This window comes from Xenopus tropicalis, chromosome 2 (assembly GCF_000004195.4).
Source record: "Xenopus tropicalis strain Nigerian chromosome 2, UCB_Xtro_10.0, whole genome shotgun sequence".
In the NCBI taxonomy this organism is placed as follows: domain Eukaryota; kingdom Metazoa; phylum Chordata; class Amphibia; order Anura; family Pipidae; genus Xenopus; species Xenopus tropicalis.
The window spans coordinates 180,420,242-180,432,904 of NC_030678.2; the positions used below are offsets into that span (position 1 = coordinate 180,420,242).

General features: G+C 42.2%; 1 protein-coding gene across 1 annotated transcript in view; it reads left to right on the forward strand.

Annotated features, from left to right (window-relative positions):
• The first annotated feature begins 2,669 nt into the window (after positions 1–2,669).
• Positions 2,670–12,663, forward strand: part of dnhd1 (dynein heavy chain domain 1) — a 105,271-nt gene continuing 95,277 nt past the window's right edge. The window contains exons 1-2 of the mRNA XM_031897460.1: positions 2,670–2,779; positions 2,916–3,072. Coding sequence (XP_031753320.1) covers positions 2,691–2,779; positions 2,916–3,072 — 246 coding nt within the window. The 5' untranslated portion in view covers positions 2,670–2,690. The remainder of the gene's footprint in view (positions 2,780–2,915; positions 3,073–12,663) is intronic.

Below are 12,663 nucleotides of genomic sequence, written 5' to 3' on the forward strand. Positions count from 1 at the left end.
CCATATCAATCCCTAACCCTAACCCTAGGGAACCATATCAATCCCTAACCCTAGGGAACCATATCAATCCCTAACCCTAACCCTAGGGAACCATATCAATCCCTAACCCTAACCCTAGGGAACCATATCAGTCCCTAACCCTAACCCTAGGGAACCATATCAATCCCTAACCCTAACCCTAGGGAACCATATCATCCCTAACCCTAGGGAACCATATCAATCCCTAACCCTAACCCTAGGGAACCATATCAATCCCTAACCCTAGGGAACCATATCAATCCCTAACCCTAACCCTAGGGAACCATATCAATCCCTAACCCTAGGGAACCATATCAATCCCTAACCCTAACCCTAGGGAACCATATCAATCCCTAACCCTAACCCTAGGGAACCATATCAATCCCTAACCCTAGGGAACCATATCAATCCCTAACCCTAGGGAACCATATGAATCCCTTACCCTAACCCTAGGGAACCATATCAATCCCTAACCCTAACCCTAGGGAACCATATCAATCCCTAACCCTAGGGAACCATATCAATCCCTAACCCTAGGGAACCATATCAATCCCTAACCCTAGGGAACCATATCAATCCCTAACCCTAACCCTATGGAACCATATCATTCCCTAACCCTAGGGAACCATATCAATCCCTAACCCTAACCCTAGGGAACCATATCAATCCCTAACCCTAACCCTAGGGAACCATATCAATCCCTAACCCTAACCCTAGGGAACCATATCAATCCCTAACCCTAAGGAACCATATCAATCCCTAACCCTAGGGAACCATATCAATCCCTAACCCTAGGGAACCATATCAATCCCTAACCCTAACCCTAAGGAACCATATCAATCCCTAACCCTAGGGAACCATATCAATCCCTAACCCTAACCCTAGGGAACCATATCAATCCCTAACCCTAACCCTAGGGAACCATATCAATCCCTAACCATAACCCTAGGGAACCATATCAATCCCTAACCCTAAGGAACCATATCAATCCCTAACCCTAGGGAACCATATCAATCCCTAACCCTAACCCTAGGGAACCATATCAATCCCTAACCCTAGGGAACCATATCAATCCCTAACCCTAGGGAACCATATCAATCCCTAACCCTAACCCTAGGGAACCATATCAATCCCTAACCCTAACCCTAGGGAACCATATGAATCCCTTACCCTAACCCTAGGGAACCATATCAATCCCTAACCCTAACCCTAGGGAACCATATCAAATCCCTAACCCTAGGGAACCATATCAATCCCTAACCCTAGGGAACCATATCAATTCCATAACCCTAGGACCATATCAGTCCCTAACCCTAACCCTAGGGAACCATATCAATCCCTAACCCTAGGGAACCATATCAATCCCTAACCCTAGGGAACCATATTCAATCCTAACCCTAGGGAACCATATCAATCCCTAACCCTAACCCTAGGGAACCATATCAATCCCTAACCCTAACCCTAGGGACCATATCAGTCCCTAACCCTAGGGAACCATAATCAATCCCTAACCCTAGGGAACCATATCAATCCCTAACCCTAACCCTAGGAACCATATCAATCCCTAACCCTAACCCTAGGGAACCATATCAATCCCTAACCTAGGGAACCATATGAATCCCTTACCGCTAACCCTAGGGAACCATATCAATCCCTAACCCTAACCCTAGGGACCATATCAGTCCCTAACCCTAGGGAACCATATCAATCCCTAACCCTAGGGAAACCATATCAGTCCCTAACCCTAGGGAACCATATCAATCCCTAACCCTAGGGAACCATATCAATCCCTAACCCTAACCCTAGGGAACCATATCAATCCCTAACCCTAGGGAACCATATCAATCCTAACCCTAGGGAACCATATCAATCCCTAACCCTAGGGAACCATATCAATCCCTAACCCTAGGGAACCATATCAATCCCTAACCCTAACCCTAGGGAACCATATCAGTCCCTAACCCTAACCCTAGGGAACCATATCAATCCCTAACCCTAACCGTAGGGAACCATATCAATCCCTAACCCTAGGAACCATATCAATCCCTAACCTTAGGGAACCATATCAATCCTAACCCTAACCCTAGGGAACCATATCAATCCCTAACCCTAACCCTAGGGAACCATATCAATCCCTAACCCTAGGGAACCATATCAATCCCTAACCTAACCTAGGGAACCATATCAATCCCTAACCCTAGGGAACCATATCAATCCCTAACCCTAGGGAACCATATCAATCCCTAACCCTAACCCTAGGGAACCATATCAATCCCTAACCCTAACCCTAGGGAACCATATCAATCCCTAACCCTAACCCTAGGGAACCATATCAATCCCTAACCCTAACCCTAGGGAACCATATCAATCCCTAACCCTAACCCTAGGGAACCATATCAATCCCTAACCCTAGGACCTGAGAATAATAACTTCCAGTTGACTAATCAGTAGGCTCAGTGTCAGGCTGGGGGTGCAAAGCCCGGTCTGATTTTGTTTTTTCCCAATAATACATACAAAAGACAGAATCATACTATAAAAGTTTCAGAAGGGCAAATAGGCTTATTAAGGTGGTGGAGGAGATCATTTGTGTGTTATTTCTAAACTCCCTCTTTGCCTTCTCTCCTAACTCATTTCCATGCATTCTACTCAGGTGGAGGGGAAACGTAAAAAGAATGGGGTTCCTCAGGATGAAGACTAGATTAAAGGAACGGCTCCTATGCACCGTACCCCACTTCGGAACCTCCCTACTGCATATATCCAGGTACAGTCAGGCAGGTGGTGTCTTTACTCTGTATGTACCTGGGGTCTGCTTTATAGTCCTGGGCCACTAACCCCCCCTTGTGTAGTTCATGGGTCACCCCCCCGTTCTAGTGATTGTGTCCCTTTTTGTGCCACAGGCTGCTACAAGAACTGTCCCAGGTGCCCTGGCTGCCCCCCATAAATTCCCGTTGTTATTCTTACACTGAGATGCAGGGGGCGCTCTCTGAGGCTACTACAGGGGCAAAGAGGCAGTTCTACAACTTCCTGACTCTGGTGACCCAAATCCTGGAACTGGTAAGATGGCGCCTATGGGTGTGGGGTGGAGCAACGTGTGGGAAAGGGCAGTACTGCTAATCAGTGTCGGCATTGATTAGAGAAAGTGATTATGAACCCAATTAGTGACTTACGAACGTACGGGCTGCAGTCGTTGGAATTCTGGGAAAAGGTACTGCCTTGTGGGCAAAACATGGGGATTTGCACCTAAAAATTGCACTCTGTCCACTGCCGAGTCTACAGATGTATCTAGTGATACTTACATGAACTTACCCCTGCCCTGTGCAGGAGGTGGGGGGGATATTTGCTGGTGATTATTTCCGGGGGGTTCAGATCATTCGTTTTGCCCATGGCTCATGTTTTTTGTAGCAGTTCTACAAACAGAGCTTCCCCCTACATGGGGCTTTCACTTCTCTCTCCAATACAGTGAGGAATGAGCTCTGAAAGGCAGATCCATGAACCACTCAGCTCTTTATTATTATTATTAACATTTATTTATAAAGCGCCAACATACCCCGCAGCGCTGTACAATAAGTGGGTTACATACATTGGGCATACAGAGTAACATATACAGCAATCAGTAACCGATACAGGAGGGGAAGGGAGCCCTGCCCAAAAGAGCTTACACTCTACAAGGAGTAACATATACAGCAATCAGTAACCGATACAGGAGGGGAAGGGAGCCCTGCCTCAAAGAGCTTACACTCTACAAGGAGTAACATATAAAGCAATCAGTAACCGATACAGGAGGGGAAGGGAGCCCTGCCTCAAAGAGCTTACACTCTACAAGGAGTAACATATAAAGCAATCAGTAACCGATACAGGAGGGGAAGGGAGCCCTGCCCAAAAGAGCTTACACTCTACAAGGAGTAACATATAAAGCAATCAGTAACCGATACAGGAGGGAAGGGAACCCTGCCCCAAAGAGCTTACACTCTACAAGGAGTAACATATAAAGCAATCAGTAACCGATACAGGAGAGGAAGGGAGCCCTGCCCAAAAGAGCTTACACTCTACAAGGAGTAACATATAAAGCAATCAGTAACCGATACAGGAGGGGAAGGGAACCCTGCCCCAAAGAGCTTACACTCTACAAGGAGTAACATATAAAGCAATCAGTAACCGATACAGGAGAGGAAGGGAGCCCTGCCCCAAAGAGCTTACACTCTACAAGGAGTAACATATAAAGCAATCAGTAACCGATACAGGAGAGGAAGGGAGCCCTGCCCCAAAGAGCTTACACTCTACAAGGAGTAACATATACAGCAATCAGTAACTGATACAGGAGGGGAAGGGAGCCCTGCCCAAAAGAGCTTACACTCTACAAGGAGTAACATATAAAGCAATCAGTAACTGATACAGGAGGGGAAGGGAGCCCTGGCCAAAAGAGCTTACACTCTACAAGGAGTAACATATAAAGCAATCAGTAACCGATACAGGAGGGGAAGGGAACCCTGCCCAAAGAGCTTACACTCTACAAGGAGTAACATATACAGCAATCAGTAACTGATACAAGAGGGGAAGGGAACCCTGCCCAAAGAGCTTACACTCTACAAGGAGTAACATATACAGCAATCAGTAACTGATACAAGAGGGGAAGGGAACCCTGCCCAAAGAGCTTACACTCTACAAGGAGTAACATATACAGCAATCAGTAACTGATACAGGAGGGGAAGGGAGCCCTGCCCAAAAGAGCTTACACTCTACAAGGAGTAACATATAAAGCAACCAGTAACCGATACAGGAGGGGAAGAGAGACCTGCCCAAAAGAGCTTACACTCTACAAGGAGTAACATATAAAGCAATCAGTAACCGATACAGGAAGGGAAGGGAGCCCTGCCCCAAAGAGCTTACACTCTACAAGGAGTAACATATAAAGCAATCAGTAACCAATACAGGAGGGGAAGGGAGCCCTGCCCAAAAGAGCTTACACTCTACAAGGAGTAACATATAAAGCAATCAGTAACCAATACAGGAGGGGAAGGGAGCCCTGCCCAAAAGAGCTTACACTCTACAAGGAGTAACATATAAAGCAATCAGTAACCGATACAAGAGGGGAAGGGAGCCCTGCCCAAAAGAGCTTACACTCTACAAGGAGTAACATATAAAACAATCAGTAACCGATACAGGAGGGGAAGGGAGCCCTGCCCAAAAGAGCTTACACTCTACAAGGAGTAACATATAAAACAATCAGTAACCGATACAGGAGGGGAAGGGAGCCCTGCCCAAAAGAGCTTACACTCTACAAGGAGTAACATATAAAGCAATCAGTAACCGATACAGGAGGGGAAGGGAGCCCTGCCCAAAAGAGCTTACACTCTACAAGGAGTAACATATACAGCAATCAGTAACCGATACAGGAGGGGAAGAGAGCCCTGCCCCAAAGAGCTTACACTCTACAAGGCTCTTTCCTGCTGTTCCATTAATTCCCTCTTTCCTTTGTCTTACTCCGTCCTGTTTATTTCTACCCTTTCCTTCTCTCACAATCCATTCCCTCTCTGTCCATTCCTTTTTGCCACCCATTCCTTCTCTTTCCTTCTATTTCTTTTTTTCCACCCATTCCTTCTCTTTCCTTCCATTTCTTTTTTCCACCCATTCCTTCTCTTTCCTTCTATTTCTTTTTTTCCACCCATTCCTTCTCTTTCCTTCCATTTCTTTTTTCCACCCATTCCTTCTCTTTCCTTCCATTTCTTTTTTCCACCCATTCCTTCTCTTTCCTTCTATTTCTTTTTTTCCACCCATTCCTTCTCTTTCCTTCCATTTCTTTTTTCCACCCATTCCTTCTCTTTCCTTCCATTTCTTTTTTTCCACCCATTCCTTCTCTTTCCTTCCATTTCTTTTTTCCACCCATTCCTTCTCTTTCCTTCTATTTCTTTTTTTCCACCCATTCCTTCTCTTTCCTTCCATTTCTTTTTTTCCACCCATTCCTTCTCTTTCCTTCCATTTCTTTTTTCCACCCATTCCTTCTCTTTCCTTCCATTTCTTTTTTCCACCCATTCCTTCTCTTTCCTTCCATTTCTTTTTTCCACCCATTCCTTCTCTTTTCTTCCATTTCTTTTTTCCACCCATTCCTTCTCTTTCCTTCCATTTCTTTTTTCCACCCATTCCTTCACTTTCCTTCCATTTCTTTTTTCCACCCATTCCCGTTCCTTCTATTTCTTTTTTTCCACCCATTCCTTCTCTTTCCTTCCATTTCTTTTTTCCACCCATTCCTTTCTTCCTTCTATTTCTTTTTTTCCACCCATTCCTTCTCTTTCCTTCCATTTCTTTTTTCCACCCATTCCTTCTCTTTCCTTCTATTTCTTTTTTTCCACCCATTCCTTCTCTTTCCTTCTATTTCTTTTTTCCACCCATTCCTTCTCTTTCCTTCTATTTCTTTTTTCCACCCATTCCTTCACTTTCCTTCCATTTCTTTTTTCCACCCATTCCCGTTCCTTCTATTTCTTTTTTTCCACCCATTCCTTCTATTTCTTTTTTCCACCCATTCCTTCTCTTTCCTTCCATTTCTTTTTTCCACCCATTCCTTCACTTTCCTTCCATTTCTTCTTTCCACCCATTCCTTCTCTTTCCTTCCATTTCTTTTTTCCACCCATTCCTTCTCTTTCCTTCCATTTCTTTTTTCCACCCATTCCTTCTCTTTCCTTCCATTTCTTTTTTCCCACCCATTCCTTCTCTTTCCTTCCATTTCTTTTTTCCACCCATTCCTTCTCTTTCCTTCTATTTCTTTTTTCCACCCATTCCTTCTCTTTCCTTCCATTTGTTTTTTCCACCCATTTCTTCTCTTTCCTTCCATTTCTTTTTTCCACCCATTCCTTCACTTTCCTTCCATTTCTTCTTTCCACCCATTCCTTCTCTTTCATTCCATTTCTTTTTTCCCACCCATTCCTTCTCTTTCCTTCCATTTCTTTTTTCCACCCATTCCTTCTCTTTCCTTCCATTTCTTTTTTCCCACCCATTCCTTCTCTTTCCTTCCATTTCTTTTTTCCACCCATTCCTTCTCTTTCCTTCCATTTCTTTTTTCCCACCCATTCCTTCTCTTTCCTTCCATTTCTTTTTCCCACCCATTCCTTCTCTTTCCTTCCATTTCTTTTTTCCACCCATTCCTTCTCTTTCCTTCCATTTCTTTTTTCCCACCCATTCCTTCTCTTTCCTTCCATTTCTTTTTTCCACCCATTCCTTCTCTTTCCTTCCATTTGTTTTTTCCACCCATTTCTTCTCTTTCCTTCCATTTCTTTTTTCCACCCATTCCTTCACTTTCCTTCCATTTCTTCTTTCCACCCATTCCTTCTCTTTCCTTCCATTTCTTTTTTCCCACCCATTCCTTCTCTTTCCTTCCATTTCTTCTTTCCACCCATTCCTTCTCTTTCCTTCCATTTCTTTTTTCCACCCATTCCTTCTCTTTCCTTCCATTTCTTTTTTCCCACCCATTCCTTCTCTTTCCTTCCATTTCTTTTTTCCACCCATTCCTTATCTTTCCTTCCATTTCTTTTTTCCCACCCATTCCTTCTCTTTCCTTCCATTTCTTTTTTCCACCCATTCCTTCTCTTTCCTTCTATTTCTTTTTTCCACCCATTCCTTCTCTTTCCTTCCATTTGTTTTTTCCACCCATTTCTTCTCTTTCCTTCCATTTCTTTTTTCCACCCATTCCTTCACTTTCCTTCCATTTCTTCTTTCCACCCATTCCTTCTCTTTCCTTCCATTTCTTTTTTCCCACCCATTCCTTCTCTTTCCTTCCATTTCTTTTTTCCACCCATTCCTTCTCTTTCCTTCCATTTCTTTTTTCCCAGCCATTCCTTCTCTTTCCTTCCATTTCTTTTTCCACCCATTCCTTCTCTTTCCTTCCATTTCTTTTTTCCCAGCCATTCCTTCTCTTTCCTTCCATTTCTTTTTTCCACCCATTCCTTCTCTTTCCTTCCATTTCTTTTTTCCACCCATTCCTTCTCTTTCCTTCCATTTCTTTTTTCCACCCATTCCTTCTCTTTCCTTCCATTTCTTTTTTCCACCCATTCCTTCTCTTTCCTTCCATTTCTTTTTTCCACCCATTCCTTCTCTTTTCTTCCATTTCTTTTTTCCACCCATTCCTTCTCTTTCCTTCCATTTCTTTTTCCACCCATTCCTTCACTTTCCTTCCATTTCTTTTTTCCACCCATTCCCGTTCCTTCTATTTCTTTTTTTCCACCCATTCCTTCTCTTTCCTTCCATTTCTTTTTCCACCCATTCCTTTTCTTTCCTTCTATTTCTTTTTTCCACCCATTCCTTCTCTTTCCTTCCATTTCTTTTTTCCACCCATTCCTTCTCTTTCCTTCTATTTCTTTTTTTCCACCCATTCCTTCTCTTTCCTTCTATTTCTTTTTTCCACCCATTCCTTCACTTTCCTTCCATTTCTTTTTTCCACCCATTCCCGTTCCTTCTATTTCTTTTTTTCCACCCATTCCTTCTATTTCTTTTTTCCACCCATTCCTTCTCTTTCCTTCCATTTCTTTTTTCCACCCATTCCTTCACTTTCCTTCCATTTCTTCTTTCCACCCATTCCTTCTCTTTCCTTCCATTTCTTTTTTCCACCCATTCCTTCTCTTTCCTTCCATTTCTTTTTTCCACCCATTCCTTCTCTTTCCTTCCATTTTCTTTTTTCCCACCCATTCCTTCTCTTTCCTTCCATTTCTTTTTTCCACCCATTCCTTCTCTTTCCTTCCATTTCTTTTTTTCCCACCCATTCCTTCTCTTTCCTTCCATTTCTTTTTTCCACCCATTCCTTCTCTTTCCTTCCATTTGTTTTTTCCACCCATTTCTTCTCTTTCCTTCCATTTCTTTTTTCCACCCATTCCTTCACTTTCCTTCCATTTCTTCTTTCCACCCATTCCTTCTCTTTCCTTCCATTTCTTTTTTCCCACCCATTCCTTCTCTTTCCTTCCATTTCTTCTTTCCACCCATTCCTTCTCTTTCCTTCCATTTCTTTTTTCCACCCATTCCTTCTCTTTCCTTCCATTTCTTTTTTCCCACCCATTCCTTCTCTTTCCTTCCATTTCTTTTTTCCACCCATTCCTTATCTTTCCTTCCATTTCTTTTTTCCCACCCATTCCTTCTCTTTCCTTCCATTTCTTTTTTCCACCCATTCCTTCTCTTTCCTTCTATTTCTTTTTTCCACCCATTCCTTCTCTTTCCTTCCATTTGTTTTTTCCACCCATTTCTTCTCTTTCCTTCCATTTCTTTTTTCCACCCATTCCTTCACTTTCCTTCCATTTCTTCTTTCCACCCATTCCTTCTCTTTCCTTCCATTTCTTTTTTCCCACCCATTCCTTCTCTTTCCTTCTCTTTCCTTCCATTTCTTTTTTCCCCCCATTCCTTCTCTTTCCTTCCATTTCTTTTTTCCCAGCCATTCCTTCTCTTTCCTTCCATTTCTTTTTCCACCCATTCCTTCTCTTTCCTTCCATTTCTTTTTTCCCACCCATTCCTTCTCTTTCCTTCCATTTCTTCTTTCCACCCATTCCTTCTCTTTCCTTCCATTTCTTTTTTCCACCCATTCCTTCTCTTTCCTTCCATTTCTTTTTTCCACCCATTCCTTCTCTTTCCTTCCATTTCTTTTTTCCCACCCATTCCTTCTCTTCCTTCCATTTCTTTTTTCCACCCATTCCTTCTCTTTCCTTCTATTTCTTTTTTCCACCCATTCCTTCTCTTTCCTTCCATTTGTTTTTCCACCCATTTCTTCTCTTTCCTTCCATTTCTTTTTTCCACCCATTCCTTCACTTTCCTTCCATTTCTTCTTTCCACCCATTCCTTCTCTTTCATTCCATTTCTTTTTTCCCACCCATTCCTTCTCTTTCCTTCCATTTCTTTTTTCCACCCATTCCTTCTCTTTCCTTCCATTTCTTTTTTCCCACCCATTCCTTCTCTTTCCTTCCATTTCTTTTTTCCACCCATTCCTTCTCTTTCCTTCCATTTCTTTTTTCCCACCCATTCCTTCTCTTTCCTTCCATTTCTTTTTCCCACCCATTCCTTCTCTTTCCTTCCATTTCTTTTTTCCACCCATTCCTTCTCTTTCCTTCCATTTCTTTTTTCCCACCCATTCCTTCTCTTTCCTTCCATTTCTTTTTTCCACCCATTCCTTCTCTTTCCTTCCATTTGTTTTTCCACCCATTTCTTCTCTTTCCTTCCATTTCTTTTTTCCACCCATTCCTTCACTTTCCTTCCATTTCTTCTTTCCACCCATTCCTTCTCTTTCCTTCCATTTCTTTTTTCCCACCCATTCCTTCTCTTTCCTTCCATTTCTTCTTTCCACCCATTCCTTCTCTTTCCTTCCATTTCTTTTTTCCACCCATTCCTTCTCTTTCCTTCCATTTCTTTTTTCCCACCCATTCCTTCTCTTTCCTTCCATTTCTTTTTTCCACCCATTCCTTATCTTTCCTTCCATTTCTTTTTTCCCACCCATTCCTTCTCTTTCCTTCCATTTCTTTTTTCCACCCATTCCTTCTCTTTCCTTCTATTTCTTTTTTCCACCCATTCCTTCTCTTTCCTTCCATTTGTTTTTTCCACCCATTTCTTCTCTTTCCTTCCATTTCTTTTTTCCACCCATTCCTTCACTTTCCTTCCATTTCTTCTTTCCACCCATTCCTTCTCTTTCCTTCCATTTCTTTTTTCCCACCCATTCCTTCTCTTTCCTTCCATTTCTTTTTTCCACCCATTCCTTCTCTTTCCTTCCATTTCTTTTTTCCCAGCCATTCCTTCTCTTTCCTTCCATTTCTTTTTTCCACCCATTCCTTCTCTTTCCTTCCATTTCTTTTTTCCCAGCCATTCCTTCTCTTTCCTTCCATTTCTTTTTTCCACCCATTCCTTCTCTTTCCTTCCATTTCTTTTTTTCCACCCATTCCTTCTCTTTCCTTCCATTTCTTTTTTCCACCCATTCCTTCTCTTTCCTTCCATTTCTTTTTTCCACCCATTCCTTCTCTTTCCTTCCATTTCTTCTTTCCACCCATTCCTTCTCTTTCCTTCCATTTCTTTTTTCCACCCATTCCTTCTCTTTCCTTCCATTTCTTTTTTCCACCCATTCCTTCACTTTCCTTCCATTTCTTTTTTCCACCCATTCCCGTTCCTTCTATTTCTTTTTTTCCACCCATTCCTTCTCTTTCCTTCCATTTCTTTTTTCCACCCATTCCTTTTCTTTCCTTCTATTTCTTTTTTTCCACCCATTCCTTCTCTTTCCTTCCATTTCTTTTTTCCACCCATTCCTTCTCTTTCCTTCTATTTCTTTTTTTCCACCCATTCCTTCTCTTTCCTTCTATTTCTTTTTTCCACCCATTCCTTCACTTTCCTTCCATTTCTTTTTTCCACCCATTCCCGTTCCTTCTATTTCTTTTTTTCCACCCATTCCTTCTATTTCTTTTTTCCACCCATTCCTTCTCTTTCCTTCCATTCTTTTTCCACCCATTCCTTCACTTTCCTTCCATTTCTTCTTTCCACCCATTCCTTCTCTTTCCTTCCATTTCTTTTTTCCACCCATTCCTTCTCTTTCCTTCCATTTCTTTTTTCCACCCATTCCTTCTCTTTCCTTCCATTTCTTTTTTCCCACCCATTCCTTCTCTTTCCTTCCATTTCTTTTTTCCACCCATTCCTTCTCTTTCCTTCCATTTCTTTTTTCCCACCCATTCCTTCTCTTTCCTTCCATTTCTTTTTTTCCACCCATTCCTTCTCTTTCCTTCCATTTGTTTTTCCACCCATTTCTTCTCTTTCCTTCCATTTCTTTTTTCCACCCATTCCTTCACTTTCCTTCCATTTCTTCTTTCCACCCATTCCTTCTCTTTCCTTCCATTTCTTTTTTCCCACCCATTCCTTCTCTTTCCTTCCATTTCTTCTTTCCACCCATTCCTTCTCTTTCCTTCCATTTCTTTTTTCCACCCATTCCTTCTCTTTCCTTCCATTTCTTTTTTCCCACCCATTCCTTCTCTTTCCTTCCATTTCTTTTTTCCACCCATTCCTTATCTTTCCTTCCATTTCTTTTTTCCCACCCATTCCTTCTCTTTCCTTCCATTTCTTTTTTCCACCCATTCCTTCTCTTTCCTTCTATTTCTTTTTTCCACCCATTCCTTCTCTTTCCTTCCATTTGTTTTTTCCACCCATTTCTTCTCTTTCCTTCCATTTCTTTTTTCCACCCATTCCTTCACTTTCCTTCCATTTCTTCTTTCCACCCATTCCTTCTCTTTCCTTCCATTTCTTTTTTCCCACCCATTCCTTCTCTTTCCTTCTCTTTCCTTCCATTTCTTTTTTCCCCCCATTCCTTCTCTTTCCTTCCATTTCTTTTTTCCCAGCCATTCCTTCTCTTTCCTTCCATTTCTTTTTTCCACCCATTCCTTCTCTTTCCTTCCATTTCTTTTTTCCCACCCATTCCTTCTCTTTCCTTCCATTTCTTCTTTCCACCCATTCCTTCTCTTTCCTTCCATTTCTTTCTTCCACCCATTCCTTCTCTTTCCTTCCATTTCTATTTTCCAACCATTCCTGTCCCTTTTCCCAGCATTCCTTCTCTCTTTTAATGTCTTTTGTTCTTTAAATTCCATTCATTTCACTTTGTCCTTTTTAATCTGTCATTTTCTTCTGTTTTGTTGCCTCCAGTCTGTTCCTATT